This window comes from Polyodon spathula, chromosome 4 (assembly GCF_017654505.1).
Source record: "Polyodon spathula isolate WHYD16114869_AA chromosome 4, ASM1765450v1, whole genome shotgun sequence".
Taxonomy (NCBI): Eukaryota; Metazoa; Chordata; class Actinopteri; order Acipenseriformes; family Polyodontidae; genus Polyodon; species Polyodon spathula.
This window is the reverse complement of record NC_054537.1, coordinates 61872857-61892064: the sequence shown is the minus strand read 5'-3', so window position 1 is coordinate 61892064 and position 19208 is coordinate 61872857. Positions and strand designations below refer to the sequence as shown.

Below are 19208 nucleotides of genomic sequence, written 5' to 3'. Positions count from 1 at the left end.
ATGGAGGAGGAAGCGTGATGGTCTGGGGCTCTTTTGCTGGATCCAGAGTCGGCGACTTGCACAGAGTGAGTGGCACCCTCAACCAAAACAGCTACCACAGCATTTTGCAGCACCATGCAATACCCTCTGGTATACGCCTAGTTGGTCAGGGGTTCATCCTACAGCAAGATAATGACCCAAAACATACCTCCAGGCTATGTCAGAACTACCTTAGAAGAAAAGAACAAAACAGTAGGCTTCAAATCATGAAATGGCCAGCACAGTCTCTAGACTTAAACCCCATCGAGCTGGTTTGGGATGAACTGAACAGAAGGGTGAAAGCAAAGCAACCTTCAAGTGCAACACATTTGTGGAAACTTCTGCAACAGTGTTGGGAAGAACTTTCCGAACATTATTTGATTTCCATTGTAGAAAGAATGCACGAGTGTGTTCGGCTGTTGTATCTGCAAAAGTTGGCTACTTTGATGAGTCAAAAATTTAGATTCAATTTTGTTAAACAAAACGGTTCCATGATTTCTTATTTATCTCCAATTGTTTATTTGTTGTATACTTTAATTTCAGAGTACATTGAGACATTAAACTGCGTAAATTTCAATAACAACTGAAAAAATTGAGGTGTTCTAAAACTTTTGACCGTAGAATGTGTGTGTGTGTGTGTGTGTGTGTGTGTGTGTGTGTGTGTGTGTGTGTGTGTGTGTGTGTGTATTATATATATATATATATATATATATATATATATATATATATATATATATATATATATATATGGATTATATGGATTAATCTAAAATTTAATTATGGACTAATCTCGCTGCTCAGCAGAGAGGAAAAACGGCCATACTAGCAATATTCTGTTTGGCCGAATAGATATCCGAGAGGCTGGTGAAACTCAGATAATGACTGCCAAGGATATTACTGACCAAACTCAGGTAATGACCACTGCCAAGGGCATCACTGATCAAACTCATTACTTCTGTTATAAACCAAACTCGGGTAATGCCGCTGCTAAGAGCATCACTGACCAAATTCAGGTAATGACCATTGCCAAGGGCATCACTGACCAAACTCAGGTAATCACTGCTGCCGAGGGTATTACTGAACAAACTCATTACTTCTGTTATAAACCAAACTCGGGTAATGCTGCTGCCAAGAGCATCACTGACTAAACTCAAACTTATTATTATTGACTTACCCACACCATCACTCAATTATATGTCAAAGGTGAAATAGCTTTGTGAAATGTGAAATAGCTACTGAGCTGAGCAAATGTAAGAAAGCAAAAAAAAAAAAAACAGTCAAATCTAACAGAAATAGATCCCTATGTTGACAATGAATGCAAATATGTGATGTGCAGATCACCTGCCCCACATCACTTCTAGATTAAGAGTTGAAGATATACACTACTGTGCATAAACCAAATGATTCCAAAAAGGCTCCTGTTTGTCTTTCATCTATAAAATAGTGAGATCTGTTATATGTTAATCCCTTTTTACACTGGAAACAGTTCCCTCATAACCTTGGAACTGTAATTCAGTCTTTTCCATAAAACCCTTGAGGGACTGGCTTTGGTTAAAAGGATACTATTAAGTTTTTTTTCTGTTCCCCCCAAAAAACAGCAGTAAGTAGTTTGCCAGACCTTGCAACAGTATGTTAAGTATAAAAAAAAAAAAAAACAGCTATGAATTTATAATTCCAAATGTTGGCTCCATTTCCATCTGAACTTTTTTTTTTTTTCAAAAATGTTTGCCTTTTCTACAATAAGGATTATTTTCACTGTGATCTCGTAGTTTTTGCTTCTGGGCGCACATTTCTGTTAGTAAATGGAAAATTCAGAATTTAGCGATTTTTACTTTCAAACACAATGTCACAAAATTGAAGCCTAGCTGTGCACATACTGTAGTAAACCAAAGAAAATTAAACTTGGTTGTGACGATACTGTTTGGAAAATGTTTTATAAACTAGTATTAGATTTGCACTATTATTGAATTCTTGGTAAAGACAATGTAATTGACTAGTCTTACAAAACAAACACAAGTTTTGTGGGAAACTATACATCTATACAATGGAGAAACTTTACAAACTGGTATAGAGACAAAAATCAATACCAAAATATGGGTGGCACTAGAAAGATAAAAGTCAGAAGATGGAGGTCCTTGCTAAAACAGTTGGCTTTGTCTGTTTTGCCCTAACAAAAACATTTTGAAAAAGACTATTGAAATACCATTATAATACCAGTATTTTACAATGAGAAATGCTAGCAGACCATTTGTGGCCCACTGTGTTACCAGCAATGGCAGCAAAAGGAATTTGGAACAAATATTGTACAGTGATCTTATTAGAGTAGCGATCCAGAACTGATACCGTTGGTTATAATGTGTAAATGTTACCACTTTAGTACTGTAATGGATTCCCCCTTGACATACAGAGTGCATACTGTACCACTTGACTGCAGTTATCTCTTTAGTCCATTGCAGCACTTCTACCAATGACACATACCTTTTTTACCTGGCTTTGTGTAACAGTGAAACTTAGAACTGAACCACTGAAGTGCCAACGCAGACCATTTCGCTGGCTGAGAGCAAGAACATTGGGCCCTATAATACACTATGCCATAACAATAAGACATGACTTAACTTGAAAAATAATCTAGAATCACACTTTCTGTTATTACACTCGTTTCATAATTTCTGTGTTTTAAAATACAACTTATTTTCAACACAGTTTAATAAGGAGACGTGGAAAATCCATTGTAACCACAAAATTCAAAAGATGAAGAAATATGTTATGGCTGGTCCATATATCAACACTTTCGATTGTAAGTTAAGACGTTCTTGATCTTAGCCACTGATTTGGTGTGAATATTTGAAGATGAAAAGCATGCCTGTATCTTTGATCTCAGAGGATATCACTGGCATATTGTAGTGATGCTTGCCTTTTCACTGACATGCGGTATTTTTCCTCAATGTTAGTACTCCAGATGCACCAAGTATTTTTTTTTACACTGCAAAGTATTTAACATATATGATATATCTGTGCATATCACCTCCATATGCAATGACAGACTTACTTTTAAAAAAACATTACAAACACTGTGGCCAAAAGTTTTGCCTCATCCTATATAATTAACAAATTTAGCTTCATAAAGTCCATCGAAACCTGACGAATAATGTTACGTTAACATACTTAATTACAAACTGCTTTGTAGTTTTCCGTATACTTCACGAGAAACTGAGAACAACTGAAAAATGTGACATTTCGAAATCTTACATAAATACTACTATTATGGCTTCCGATTGACTTTTGCAATATCGTTTCTTTGATTACATGACGTTAAATAAAATATCTAAATTATTTGCCTAGTTTTTAATTATGTCTCAATCCTAAAATTCTAGGCGATGCAAAACTTTTGGCCATAGCTGTACCTATGAAATACATTAAGAGTGGTAACCAATTTGTAATTGATATGAGTTAAGTGAACATCTTTGATGTTTTAGAGTAAGTGCAGACCCACGAACATGGAAAAAATTGATCACTTGCATTTCAATGTGTATATTTTTGGCAGGCACCAATGCCAAACATGGACTGCGCTGTAAGGCATGCAAAATGAGCATCCATCACAAATGTGCAGACAGTGTTGGGCAACAGCGCTGCGTGGGCAAACTGGTAAGTGATTGACTGCTTATTTTCTCTAGCTGTGTGCTGTCTGAAAATAAAGTTAAGCCTCACTGTATGAAACCTTTTTTACTACTGGATTCAGAATGTATTTCAGTTTCAACAAACCATCTTTCTTTTTTTTAAGTAAAGATGATCTTCCGAACCAATTATATGTTTTTATTACTGGGGAAATTTTGCAAGATTTAATTTAAATGCAGCATTAATTGGTTTAGAGTTACACATGTTTACCATAGCAATCAATCCCGACAAAGCCTTAGATCATAGTGTCTTGTATGACAAACCACTGCTGATAATGTAAATGTGTGCATTGAATGATCTACAGTACAGTATGTATGATCTCACACATACTTTACCATTGATCCTATGTAATTCTATCAGTGCACATTGCACAGTATCAGTAGTGGATTGACACACATCAAAGCAGTAAAAACATATAATTAATAGTTTAGTAATGCTTAGATATCAATTACATATTCCTATTTTTACATTGCAATACTATGTATTCAATCTGAAGTATAGATTACATCCAAATTAAAATGTTAATACATATTTCCCATATTATGGTAAAACAATTATTAATCATTAATTATTTGAATGGTATTTTTTTAAACATATTTACAATAATTGTACTGGTATCAAAACAGGTTGCACAGTAAGTATAGCCAAGCTTGATAAAAGCATTGCAAAGTATAGCACATATTTGGTAAAATCATGATATATATGGTCAAATAGATTTAAAGAAAGATTAAGCAGGGTGTGGAATTAACACTTTATTCCGTGTAAATTTCCTATGGAAAATGCATTATGATTGAAATGTAAGGTTTACTATGGAATGGTTGTATCCTGTTTGCAAGTCAGATAGAACAATGGCAATATTATTCGAAACATATGTGCCCAGCCATGACATGACATTGTCAGTACCGTTAAGGCTATTGCATTATTAAATCTCTGTCTTGCACCTGTCCCTCTGCATTTTGATGTATATCTGTCCCTATTCACCTTTCTCACTCTTTCTTCATGTATGCCAATGCATTTTGATCAGTGGTCTAGGAAATTGCTCACAAACATGCCAGACTTTGTACATCATTTATCTACAGCACCTCTCTGGGGAGGTTGTCAGTCATGACTCTGCCACTTTAATAACTTCTAGAAAAAATCCTTAAGATATCACTTGTTGTTTTTTGCAGCAATTTTTCTACTTGTCATCCAAGATGTTGTAAACCTCTGGGTATTATTGTGATTTTGATAACTGAATATACATACCACCAGTCAACATACATCACTGCTGAAATCCATCAGTATGTAAATAGTAACAAGCAAGCTGTGTTGTTGTCCTGCTGAGGCTCTTCAAAGGACGAACTGACCCATAATAAGCTGCATACTATTGGTTACCTTCATGAAACAATGTGAAAGAAACGCAATTCTCAAAGCAGGGGTCTGTGAATACACATGCATAGTGACATTTGCATCTGTCACAATTCATATTGCTTGTTATTCATTAAAAGAAACATGGAATTAATACAATTGTAAAAAAAAAATGTTTAAAAGAAAATGACTAGGATTCAGTTTTAACAAGAGGCCTGGTTCTAAATGTGTGGCATGAGTTTGCTGGTCTCTCAACATAGTCCTCAGTTTACACATCACAGAGCCACTACACAATTGACAGTCCCCATTGTATTGACAGCAGCAGTAAATATACATGTATACTGCGTATATAGACAGGCAGCCATAGTGTGTCAACAAGCTACTATTTCTATTGCACCAAAACGTTGTTGTTAAAATCCTAGTTGCCATTAACTGCTGGAAAAGTAATGTTTGAACCGATTATTCTAGTGGGCTATCCCTTCGTACAAGAGGATTGAATTATTCTCTCCTGTGAGATAAAAATAATATTAATCCCTGGTAAAAGGGCTGAAACAAACAAATACAGAAATAAATAAATAAACACACGCACATACACACACACACATACATACATATACTGTGGTAGAGAGGCCGGAATAATAATAGATGGGAGATATGTCAGCTCCAGCGCAGTATTTTTCCTTTCTGATTGAGACTGGCAACACCAGTGCTCACTGAGTTAACTAGGTGAAAATGGATAATTACCGTGATTGCCAGCTGTATATAAGCTCTCCTTGTTTCACAATCGTGTGACATGTGAGGCTATCTGTAAAAACTGCTTAAAAGAAAAGAAAGGATTGTGTGTGGAGAAACCTTTGGAGAAGATACTGTGTGAATACATGGAAAATATACAGTGCCAAGAAAAGTTTTGTGAACCCGTTAGGATTTTCACATATTTTACATATTTCAAACCTACAATGTTATTAGATCTTAATCTAAGTCCTAATAATAGATAAAGATAACCTGATTAAACAAATGACATTAAATTTATTTATCGACAAATGATTCAACATTCAATATCCATGTGTGAAAAAGTATGTGAACCTTTAGATTCAGTAACTGGTGGCACCACCTTGAGCAGCAATGACTTCAACTAAGCATTTGTAACTGTTGGTCAGTCTCTCACATCGGTTTTGAGGAATTTTGGCCCTTTCCTCCTTAAAGAACTGCTTCATCTCGTTTACATTTGAGCACTTTCTTCTATGGGGTTTAGGTCCGGACTTTGGCTAGGCCATTCTAAAACACGGAATTTCTTCTTTTGCAGATCTGCTTGTATGTTTAGGATCATTGTCTTACTGCATGACACACTTTCAGTTCAGCTTCAGCTCACAGATGTATGGCCTGACATTCTCCTCTAGAATCTTCTGATACAATGAAGAATTCATGGTGATGGCAAGCCATCCAGGTCCTGAGGCAACAAAGCAGCCCCAAACTATCACACTCCCACCACCATGCTTGATAGTTGGGATGAGGTTCTTCTGTTAGAACGCAGCGTTTAGTTTTCACCAAACATAACATTTCTCATTGAGGCCAAAAAAGTTCTACCATTGACTCATCTGTCCAGAGAACATTGTTCCAGAAGTCTTGTGGATCATCTATGTGAACTACAGAAGTGCAGCAATGTTCTTTTTAGAGAGCAGTGGTTTCCTCCTGGCTATCCTTCCATGAACACCATTCTTGTTCAGTCTTTTTCTGATAGTTGAGTCATGAACACTCACATTAGCCAAGGCGAGAGTGGCCTGCAGATCCTTGAATGTTACTCTAGGGTTCTTTGTGACTTGCTTGATGATTTTCTGGTTTGTTCTTGGAGAGATTTTGGTAGGACGACCGCTCCTGGGTAAAGTGACTGTGGTCCTGAACTTTCTCCATTTGTAGGCTGACAGTAGATTGTTGGAGACCCAAATCCTCAGAAATGGTTTTGTAACCCTTTCTAGACTGATGAGCATCAATAATTGTTTTTTTGAGGTCCTCAGAGATTTATTTTGATCGTAGCATGACGTGTTTCCACACACCTGTATGGGGAAGACCAAACTCACAAAGTTTCTGATCTTTATATAGGGTGGGTTCTCCCAAACTCACCCCTGAAGATCTACCTAATTATTTAAACACCTGATTCTAATTATCCCCTTAATTTAGCTGATAAAACCAGGGGTTCAGTTCGTTTTTCACATACCCTGAATCTTAATTACTCATTGTTTGTCTAATTCATACATAATTTTGTTTCAAAAGACATGGAATTGGTTAATATAAACCCTATTGGATATTTAAGAAAAGAAGGCTATCATGGTAAAACTATGGAATTTCCATAATTATCATTGGGGTTCACAAGCTTTTTTTCGGCACTCTATGTGTGTTTGTTGAACCGGTAAACAGGGTAGCTGTGAGGTTCTAACTTTTACCTTTAATGGACCTACCATAGAGTATCTTTGCAGGAATTAACTTTTCTATAGCCACATTCTTATTTTCCCCATGTGTATCGCTTCCTGTGCATGCTCGCATGTGCATTTTTCTGAAAATATAATCAATGGTATTCCCATTCTTACCTCTGAGCATGATTGTCAATGCTCCCCTTTCCAACGTTGAATGTCTTTTTATTATTATTATTATTCTTTAATTCAGGATATCCTGACTTGTCTATACAGCTTCCTATCCAGTACGACACATGGCGTCATTGCAGCTAGACAATTAGCATGAATCCGAGCTACATGACATCCATACCATGAAGCAGCAGCCACTTTTATTTCTCTAGTATTGTCTTCAAAATATTTTCTCAACCCAAATTTAAGCAGAAAAATCAAGTAAAGATTTGTATATTCCAACCTGAAAAAAAGAGGGAACCAGTGATAATGTTTCTAGTTTTCTAGTGGTAGATAGAGTTAGTAACATTGTTATTCAAACTTTGGTCCTTTAAAAATAATTTATAAGACAATAAACAAGTGTGACATTTAAAAAAACAAAGAATGAAGACACAAGCAGTGTGTTTTGATACGTTTATTTAGCAGTATGCTGTCTGTGTTGTTGTTGTTGCATTGATCTTGGCTTTGATGTACCCCCCTCCACGTCCCACCCCACCCCACCCAACCCCAAGCCGAAGGGATTTCAGCGTTACTACAGCTCCCCGCTGCTCATCCAGGAACAGTTTGGCTGTATCAAAGCAGTGATGCCTATCGGTGAGTATTGATTTTGTTCTGCACTCCTGTGTGCATTCCCAGTGGGATATGTGCATGTCTCATTGCTCAGCAATTCTCTGCTCACTTGTCTGTTCTGATTTGTCTCTCCCCTTGCCTGCCCCCTGACCCCCTCCACTGCCAGCCTGCAGTAGTAAGGTTGACCCAGTGTACGAGACTCTGCGCTTTGGGACCTCACTGGCACAGAAAACGAAGAGGACTGGGAGCACTGGGAGCGGGTCTGAATCCCCTCAGCGCAACTCTGTAAGTGAATCTGTATTTTACATTTGTTTATAAATGTTTTGATATCCTTGTTAATGTAGTTTGTACTGCTTAAGGTCAGACATAGTATATTACAGAATAATATATTACTTTGATACTATATTATTGTAATCCTATTAAATTATGTAAAATCCTGTTAAACTGTGTAAAACTACAATATGGAAAATGCAATCTGATATATGTTAACTTTAAAGTGAGGTTCAGGGGTGGGAGCTGGAGCTTCTCTCCTCCTATTCTCTGCCTATCAAAACTATCTGCCTATTTAAGCGACGTCACAATCTCTGTTCTCTCTCTTACGTTTGCTTTTTTGCCCGAATAGAGAAAGAGAGAGAAAGAGAGAAAGAATATTAAATGAATTATCGTGAACGAAACCTTGCCTGTCTGTCTTCCTTGATTCCAATTTTGAGTACTGAACCTTTTTGACTACTCGGTCTGGCTTTTGACCTTTTTTGTACGACTTCCCAGTTTGGCTTTTACCTAGTTCCAGCAGGAATACACGATTTAATTAAGAAACCGACACCGAACATGGATTTACCTACCTTGTCTTCTTCCGAACCTGAGGATTCACGATACCTCCAGCGCCATGTTGTTCCTTTGTTGCAGCCCCTGACGTAGAGCTTTCCCAGCCATGTTGCTCAAAAAGGAAAGGCTGTCAGATTCCCAACCCGGAGCGACTTTTTTCAAAGACAGGCCAATGTCCAAACTGCTCAAAGCCCTTTTCGACAATGGAATCCATATCTAGTAGAATCAATCTTTTTCCATTTGCTCTGTGAGTCTTTTTCAGCAGAGCCTGTTTTTCTACCTCGCTCTGCCCAGTCTCGCTCTACAGCGCTATCCCCACTTCAAGCTGCCAGCTCTGCTCACATCATCACCCCAGCTCCACTCAGCCGGCAGCAGCCAAAGTAGCCATGTCAGAACTGCAGAGAAAAATTTTCGACGGTGTTAAATAATTTATGCAACCTTTTGCAGACGCTTTCTCAGCCATAAACACCCGTTTGGATTGCATAGACGGACGATTCACTTCAGTAGGAACATCAGCTGCCGTTGTAGTTTTTCTGCATCCACCCCTCCTTCCTCCTCAAGCATTACAGTCTCCGCTCCCCCCTGCCATAGCAACCCAGCCAGCCCCTGCTTCAACTTCAATTCCAACTATCAACATCCCAGAATTCAACCTTGCTTCAGCTTCTCAGTCTGCATGAGCTATTACGTCCTGGCATTTGATGACCTGGTGATGGAAGCTATGTGCCTATCAGCTTTCTTCAGATTTCTTAGTGCAGAACTCACAGTACCGTCACTATCCGGTTTCCCAACCATAGGTATTCATTCTTGTGATCTTTCAATAATTCCTGATAATCATTTCATTCTGTTCCTTCAATCATCCAAGACTTGCGCTTCATCAAGGTCAGTTTATTCAGTTATCCAAGATAAACTCCCATCTCTGCCCTTATGCTACCTTTCCCAGGTTCCTATCTGTCAAAAAACCTTTCAGTCTCCTAGATCCCCTGTTTATCAATTGTTCCCATAATATTATTATAAGACACTGGTTCATAACTTACCATTCTTCTCTTTTCTCCAAAGCAGGTCTCTCTCCCCAGTTCTATACCCAAGACTCATTTAGGATCGGCGCAGCCTCATCAGCAGCAAAAACCAGTGTTAGCCATCACCTTGACTATGGGTCGCTGGTCATCAGCAGAAGTCCACTCCTACATTCGTTCTCTTTCTGCAGACATCTTAGCAGCTCACCAGTATGCCCAGATTGGGGGCATCCTTTCCGCCAGCACCAGAGGTTTCCTCCTAACAGATGGGGTTTTTCCTTTCCACCGTACAGAGGGTTTCACTTGTCCCATTTTACTAGTCATCTCTCTCTTTGTCCTCGGTTGTCCCTCTTCCCTGTTTTATGTTGCGCATTGGCACGGGGTCTTTTGTTTGTCTTTACAGGTTCTTGAGGGGAGCTGGTGGTCCATCCTTTTGGTGGGGTTAGTAAGTCTCACTCCCCTGGCCTCGAGTCAGCCACACTACTCGTGACTTTGTTTGAAAAGGGAGGTCCTTTGCCACAACGAGTCAGAGGGGACCACCGGCCACACTGATCTTTCGCAGCTCATGTGCTATTTTCTTTTTTTAATTATTTTATTTTAAAAATTTAGTAGTCGCCAATTGCTTTTTTTTTTTTTTTTTTTTTTTTTATAATTTCCTCCCAATTTAGATTATCCAATTAATTTTAGGCTCAACTCACAGCTACCCCCCCTGCGTTGACTCGGGAGGGCAAAGACGAACAAACGCTGTCCTCCGAAGTGTGTGCAGTCAGCCGACCGCTTTTTTTTTTCACACTGCAGACTAACCATGCAGCCACCTCAGAGCTACAGCGCTGGAAGACAACACAGCTCTGGGCAGCTTACAGGCAAGTCCACAGGTGCCCAACCAGACTACAGGGGTTGCTGGTGCTGACACCGTAGCCGACCTAAGCCCTCCCCCCTTGGGCATGGCTCGGCCAATTGTGTGCCGCCACCTGGGAGCTCCCGTCCATGGTTGACAATGGAATAGCATGGACTCAAACCAGTGACATCCAGTCTATAGGGCTCATCCTGCACTCCATGCGGAGTGCCTTTACCGGAAGCACCTCTCGATAGCCCCTCATGCGCTATTTTCTTGTCTCACCCAGAGACTCTATTGTTTCTTTCTCACTGTACCAGTAGGAGCAGTGGTCTTCTACAATTCTTAAATACTAAAATCCAAATACTAACAAAAATTTATCTTTCAGATACCCCCGTGGGTGCACTCCAGTGCCTGGCATTGGAGGACTTGCCTCACCTCTTTGACGGTGACTCCTGGAGACAGGCATTCTCTTTCCTTCCTTCTTTCCAGGTTATGAACCTTTCCATCCTTTGAGGGCATGGCCCGGTCCACGAGGCAACGCCTCCAGGATCAGAGAATTTTTCTGTTTTTTCAGAGGGTCTCAGGGCCAATGGGGCCGACCTCTGCAATACAAGGTTCTTGCAGTATAAAGTCCGGACCCCGTTCTTTGCCCTGGCTCGCAGGCCACTAACAGCTCAAAACTTCCCTGGCCAACAGGCCACTAACAGTTCAAAACAAGCACTCCTGGCCTGCAGGCCATCATCATTCCCTGGAGGCTAAGCCTCTAAATACTAACCTATAAACTTTAAAGTGAGGTTCAGGGGCGGGAGCTGGAGCTCCTATCCTCCTATTTTCTCCTGCCTATCAAATCCACGTCACAATCTATGTTCTTTATTTTCGTTTGCTTTTTTCCCCCTCCTCCCTCCTCCTCCTCTATATTTCAATTGCCTCATTGCCTCTGTGCTGGTCTCCTCCACGGGGGGTTAATAAGTCTCACTTCCCCGGCCTCGAGTCAGCCGCAGCTACTCGTGTCTTTGTTCAAAAAGGGGGGTCCTCGCCACAGAGAGTCAGAGAGGGACCACCGGTCACACTGTTCTTTCGCAGCTCATGCACTATTTTCTTGTCTCCCCCAGAGACTATTGTTTCTCTCTTACAAATACTAACAAACTATTTTTCAGATACCCCTGCGGGTGCACTCCAGTGCCTGGCCTTGGAGGACTTGCCTCTAAATACTAACCTATTCTTCACACAGCCCTAGCTCCTGTCCATGAAACATATTTAAAAAGCAATAACTGTTGCAATCAGTGAAAAGACAATGGGCAAAGACATATACTGTAATATTATTAAATATCTATTTTATATAAAAAGATCTGCTGCATTGCTCTGTAGTCTATGTATTGCAGTTGTGCTTGTGATATAGTTGTTTCACGACCCCACTGAAACCTTTCAGCAACCCCCAAGGGGTCCCAACCCCTAGTTTGAGTTCCACTTCTAGAAAATGTCACCCTGAGAATTCTGGAAATCAGGAGAGTGCTATTCCTGGAGTTATGCTATTTACTTCACATGTTATCACCAGTTACCAGAATGCCAGAAATGATAATTTCTCATAGTCTAGAGCAACTGAGACTGAATTAAAAAAGATGTATTTATTGACTTAAGTCAGCAGGGATTGCTGACTTATTAATCTTAATTTAGTAACTCACTTTGATAGCACAAGTACTGGATATTTATGATACAAGCCAAGCTTATATTTCTGTGATGGGAGAAAGCAGCACAATCATAGCAGCCCTGATTACCGCTGTTAATATAGGAAACAAGGAAACTGTTTTCTGTGTGTATGTGTGTGTGTGTGTGTGTTTTGTTTTAGTTCTCGTCTGAAATGTAGAAACTGGTTAGCTAATATAAGAGGCAAAACTACTTGAATCCTTTCGGGAGGATTGTCACCTGTAAATGTTTATTAATAACGATAGATCATTATTATACGTTACAATGAGCTAGAATAATGCATTCCTGTATATGCAGATATTACTTGTACTGCATGGTAGCCAAATCGGAGCATCGGTTCTACTCTTCTCAAGGAGCCAAAACAAAAGTAGGAAAGAATTACAATATTATACAGCCCTTTTTGTGTTCCCATTAAGAACTAATGTGTGAAGCAGCAGTCAATATGGGCTAGATCAATATTGGCTAATTGACCATGGCGATAGTTAGATGCCCTCAGCCAACGGCAAGAAATGTTTTGTGTTAGAAGAGTTAAAAAAATAATGAGATAATGATTGCTCTGGAACCCAATTGGCTGAGGTGATCCGTGAAGTTTATTATACTGATTATTTGGAAGATTCAGCACCACCGATTGGTTAATTAACTCCTCGGTGTTCCTACAGACCTCTGACCTGGCTGAAGTACCTGAGGAAACAGATGCTCATGGCAGCCTTGTAGGCCCCACCAGGAAACGCTGTGACAGTGACAGTGGTGAGTTGGTGTGTCATTGATATTTAAGATATTTTAACAAGATGTGCAACATTTCAGCACCAGAGATGTTCTCTCTGCCTTTCAGGAGTAGAGGAATTAACGACTGAAAATCAGACAGGGTATGGACAACAAGGATAAAATCTATGTTCCGTCAAGATGGTGTCAAACCAATACAAGACACATCATCTCTCAAGAAGATGCATGATTTGAGGTTCTGTTCTGAGGGGTCAATTGGAAAAGCTCCTCCAATGTTGCACAATGATATGCCATTGCCTGAGTTTCTCAGGTTTTACACAATTGAGAAATAATTGGCAAAGTGGTCAGCAATGTTCAGTTGTAGTCTCTTCAGACACAGTCTTTCTTTAACAAACGCACAGAATACAAATAAAAACAAAAACCTAACTCTGTTTCGGAGAACTAACTACACCATTGCATTCCCTATCTAACTCAGGGCAGGTTAGTACTGTTAACCTGAATAAGAAAACAGCTTGGAAAAATAACAACCTCTGCCTGGTAAACAACATCGTAATACAGTGCTGGAAAAATAGCATGGCTTGCATATTAATGAGCCACTTCACATTTTATTTATTTGTTATTAAACCACTGTGACAAAAATGAGTGACCTTCCAACCATTTTCTGTAATATATTTGGAAATGAAACCCGAGAACTGGTACAGCACCAACTTTCGCAGTGATGAGAGTAGTCCACCCGAAAAAGAACAAAAAAAGTTCCACAGGAACTGTCAACAGTAGACACAAAAGATTAAATGAGGCACAGCTAAATTAAACAGAAGAAATAAAGTTGAAAACATAGGTTGTTAATGTATTAGAATTTTATGCCAGTGCAAGACGTTCAACTGGTGACCAGTATAATTCAGTCTCCAGTGGTAGACACTCTGAGTGCTGAACTGAATACATGTTTAACAGTAGAAGTTTTAACATCTCTGTTGACAACGAGTTTAAGATAAGTCGGTAAAGACCAGTCCAGTTGCGCTGGCATCTTCCCCCCAGGAAGATTTTCTGCAAGCAAGAGGGGACCCCCAGCCAAATCTACCATAACTCATCAATTTTTCCATTCTGTACCCTCTCAGTTCACCTTGAGAATGGTCACCAGGAGCAAGAGGAAGCAATAATTCATCTTTCAAGATATGAACATACTAAAACACAATTGTCTATATAAAGTCAAGGTTTATTTTTTTGTTCCAACTAATAAGGTGAATCAGTTTAAGTTAAAAGTGGACTGTTTTGTAGACAGCTACATTTGAAGAATATAATTTTGAGTAGAAAGCATATTGCTGTATGTAATAGGGGACGTTACCTGTCTGGGTCATCACTGAATAATAAATGAGTCAGACACAGAGCAGTAGATGTAAACAAACTACACAGGTGTGCAGATGTAATTAACACACAGGCCCCAATGGTAGGGTAGGATTTAATAAAGAAAGCAAAACAAAACAAAGGCAACAAATTTGCCACAGATGGCGAGCACTAATCCCACTGACAGCTCAAGTCTTTGGGACTATGGCCTTGCAACAGCCTCGAACCCTGGCGCTGTTGTGCTCTTAAATAGGTGTAGGCTCCTTGGGCATGCCCCCTAGCCAATCAGGACCTGCCGATCAGCTCAGCTCCGGGCAGGCCTTCCTGTCACACTGTAGAATACAACCCACTTCATAAATTTAAGAAAAAAACTACCTTTTTTCCAGTAGGTATATTGTATCCAACATTGGGTTTTTTAGTAAACAAGTGGAAAGTGATTACAAATTTAAATTATTACAAAGCATTCTGTCCCTAAACTTAAGTCAGCTAGAGAGAGAAGCTATTAAGGAGCTTAATGACAATAAGAACATAATAATTAAATCTGGAAACAAATGAGGCTCTAATAATAATAGCATAGTGGGGATTATGTAGCTGAAGCTTTGACAATTTAATAGCAAGGACTTTTACGAGCCTCTGGCTAAAGATCTAACACTAAGATTTAAACAAGAGAGAGAGATGTTATCTGGATAAAGCTGTGGAAAGTAACTTGATCACAGTCAATATGATTTTTTTAAAGTTTCCTATAACACCTGTTTTTTTTTTTTTTAATATGTTACCAAAAATACATAAGGATCAGTTTATTTCTTATTTAATCTCGTGTGCTACGGATGTACCTGGTACATCCAAAAAAATCGCTTCCCCAGTGCTAAGGACGTATGTGGTACGTCCAATTGAAATACATGGTAAAAGAATGAATAAATAATCTTGTTTGCCGTTTTTTCACACGGGGTCACTCAATGAGGAGTTATTACATAACATATTCAGTCGTTGACTTTAATTTCACTATATTTCACCGACAAAATATACTGATGTGACGCAGTTGTTAAATGTAAGTTTCAGCCTTTTTGAACGCAAGCGGTGGCTGTCTCTGGCTTGTCCTGTGAAACATCCCGAATGAATTTAAACAATCTGTGTGTAACTTTCATTTTCTTTTCAATGAGGTTGATAATGGAAAAGTTTCCCTTGATTAGTAGCTGTTATATCAAGCTGTGCTTCATGAAATCAGCTTTGAAGTAACATCTGACTTTGTCTGCATCTTGTTTTGTTGATGTTAACGGTAGATGCAGGAAGTATGTTGATACTTCCTGCCCTGACTCTGATCACATGACACCACTGTAATGTATCGAGTGTGTAGGAGGTACTAGTTGCAAGTTTTTTTGTTTGTTTTTGTTCAGTGGCATAAAAATAAATATTAGGAACCACATGTTTTTTGTATATAGTGTGTGTGACACCTTGTATCTCAGACTTTTGTCTGACTGGAGAGAAACCATTAGCATAAAGGTGCACATTTTTGTTATTTTTGAATTTGGGACACTCAGAGCAATTCAGAACCATTGTCATTTTAACAATGGAACTAATGCTGTCAGATTCACAGATCCAAATAGAAGATAAAACAAGTGATTTGTGCTATGTACAGTGGCATTACCTCAAATTGCTGAAGGATTGTGAGTAACACACAGTTGACATGCTTGGTCATATTACCCATTTCTAAAATCCTTATTGTGTGCAGTTTCAAAAAAATGTATACTTATGCCAGGGTATCTCATTCTTCGGTGGTGTTCTGGGCACATGAAATTGGAGTGGGTGCCATGGACAGTGGGCTGCATATTTCGAAATGGAAAGGTCAAAGTGGCCTGGTGTCAGTCTAGAGCATGCAAACCCCCCAAAACCAATGCAAATATTTCCACATAGGCACAGGCACATCCAGCAGCTTAAAATATTCTACATCAAACATTTGCATAACAATGACTTAATGTGATGCATGTATAATACATTTTATGAAAAAGCAACATTTTTCTTTACAATAATAGATGTATTTTGTGGTCACGTGGCCAGATAAACCACAAAAATTTGGCACCAATAGAAAGTCTGACAAAAAAAAAAAAAAAAAACAATATATGGTTTGCCAGGGGTAATAGTCCCAAAATCACAAAATACCTGTAGCACAGGGCCTCAGCAGAGAAGGGGTTAAAGACAAATGCTATTTACAAATCCAAGGCATTGCCATGGGTGCGGCATTTGCCCCAAAATATGCAAATGTATATATGGGATATTAGAAAAAAAAGTATATTAATGACACTGCCTCTAACCCCTTTTATGGAATGTTTAGGTTTTGAAAAGATATGTTGACGATGTGCTGTTAATATAAAAGGGATCTGAAACTGATTTCTTTTTGTTGATTATATAAACAGTACAAACCAGAATTAAAAATTTACTATGAAATTTAGTCAGAGTAAGATACATTACCTAGATTTATTAATTCAGTAAACAGTGATGGTTCCCTTAATGAATCTATCTTCCATAAACCAACAAATAGAAAAACAATTTTGCATGCAGACAGTTATCACCCAAAACATTTGATCAAAAATATACCATATGGTCATTTTTTACGTCTAAAAAGAATATGTAGGGATATGTCTGACTTTGAAAACAAAGCTAAAGGCATGCAAGATCGGTTTCTATTTAGGGATTATAACAATTATAATTTTAATAGGTCTGAAACGATAGAACATAGTGAGCTTGTAGAAACTATAAAGACTAATGATTCGGCTACACAGGAAGTGTGTGTAAGCACTTAAGTACAGTGTTTCTGGTGTCTGAGTCTCCTTGTTGACACACACCCCTTCACAAGGACAAACTAAAATACATAAAAAAATATATATAGCAGAGCATAAGGCTCCAATACAAAATAACAATATGGACTGTGCAATAGCCAGAAATGTCAAAGCTATGAATCATGGCTCTGCCTCAAGTCTAAAAAATGTATAGGACTTGAAAGCGTCTCAGGGGTAGATGTATTGAAGTGTTGTGCCTATTGCAATAGTCGCAAAAGAATCGGAAGTCTAGGGTGAAATGTGCTAAACATGCACAATGCTATTAGCGACTTTTTAGGGAATGCTTTGCAACAGCAGTTTTTTGGGGTTTTTTTTGCGGTTCAGCCTTAGATGAATATGTAATTATGGGCGTTCCTGCAAGAACTATCAAAAATGGGGTGTAAATCAGGAAATTTGTAAATCAGGGTTCTCAAATATTATAATGAGATATGCTAAAGCTGCCGACAGTTGCAACACTTATAATTGCATCAATTTGTTAAGAACTTTTGAAGCACATTTTAAAGTCGCAATTGTTGCTGGCATTTCCCAGTCCACTTATTTACTTGCGTTACAAGTTGTGCTCAATGCATTTTTGACATGAACACCCAAGTACCTGATTTTCACTACTTACTTACAAGCCTTGAAAACAAATTTCTATGACATTTCTGGTTTCCCCAGTGTGTTGGAAGCAATAGACTGCACACATGTGCCACTAACCCCTCCACCTCATTCTGAGCATCTGTAGAGGACCATGATCTATTTCCTGTTAATTGTCTAGGCTACTAAATATTTTGGTGTTAAATTGGAGGGTCTAGTTTTGTACACCTTATTGACTGAATAAAACAAAATGCATTAGCATACATTAATTAAAAATAATTGGTGGGGTGTATATTAAAATGGTTATATATTGTGGGCATTTATTGTTCACAAATGCACTTATTATTGGTGTATTTAATTAAAAAATGAACAGCCTTGATGTCATATGGTTGTTTTGTGTTATCTATAAAAAGTAAATTGATTTGGCTAGTTAAACAGGGGTTTAACTTGCTTAATTGGGTTTTTGGACTTTTTAGATTGACAGTTAGATTCTGGTGGTGGGTTGTTTTAGAGATTTATATTTTTGGTAGGTTTCGCATTACCTACTTGGCACCCAAATTGGTAAACAACCGTCACACTACTATGCCATGCGCTTCACCTCATTACAGTGAATTGTATTTTCCGTCCGCTGTTTGTCCCACGATTGCATTAGAACAGCATCAAAATTGCCGAAACGCATTTCGTGAAATAGCACAACAGATAAATTAAACGTTAACCCTGTATTGCTGTGTATTGTTGATTGTGGTCTGTAAACTCTCTGTCAACAGATTTTCCCTAAGAAAAGTTTACCACAGTAAAATCATAGCAAAATATAAACTCTGTTAAATCCATACAATAGCCATGGGAAAACTGCAAAATTACCATGCAAGTATTTACCGTGGTAAAGTTCTATCTTAGTTCTTTTTTGCTTTTTCAAAGAAAGGGTGGAAACTGCAGAGGAGCCAAGCATATGGCTTATACACTGTGCTACACTACCATCTCTATGTAATTATTTACATGTTTAGACTAAACAGGCTACCTGTCGCAGGCCTGATCAGTTGTGGATATTTGAAGGGGTGTAGAATGACTAATCAGTGATCTCCTTATTACCAACTCTTACTAGGATAAGGCTACAGGATGTGTACTGAGA

General features: G+C 38.6%; 1 protein-coding gene across 2 annotated transcripts in view; it reads left to right on the top strand.

Annotated features, from left to right (window-relative positions):
* The window catches only part of LOC121314710 (SH3 and cysteine-rich domain-containing protein-like), a 51908-nt gene that overhangs the window by 17090 nt on the left and 15610 nt on the right, over window positions 1-19208 (top strand). For both annotated transcript variants that reach the window (XM_041248271.1, XM_041248270.1), the window contains exons 3-6: window positions 3563-3663; window positions 8168-8249; window positions 8392-8510; window positions 13265-13352. In XM_041248271.1, coding sequence (XP_041104205.1) covers window positions 3563-3663; window positions 8168-8249; window positions 8392-8510; window positions 13265-13352 — 390 coding nt within the window. The remainder of the gene's footprint in view (window positions 1-3562; window positions 3664-8167; window positions 8250-8391; window positions 8511-13264; window positions 13353-19208) is intronic.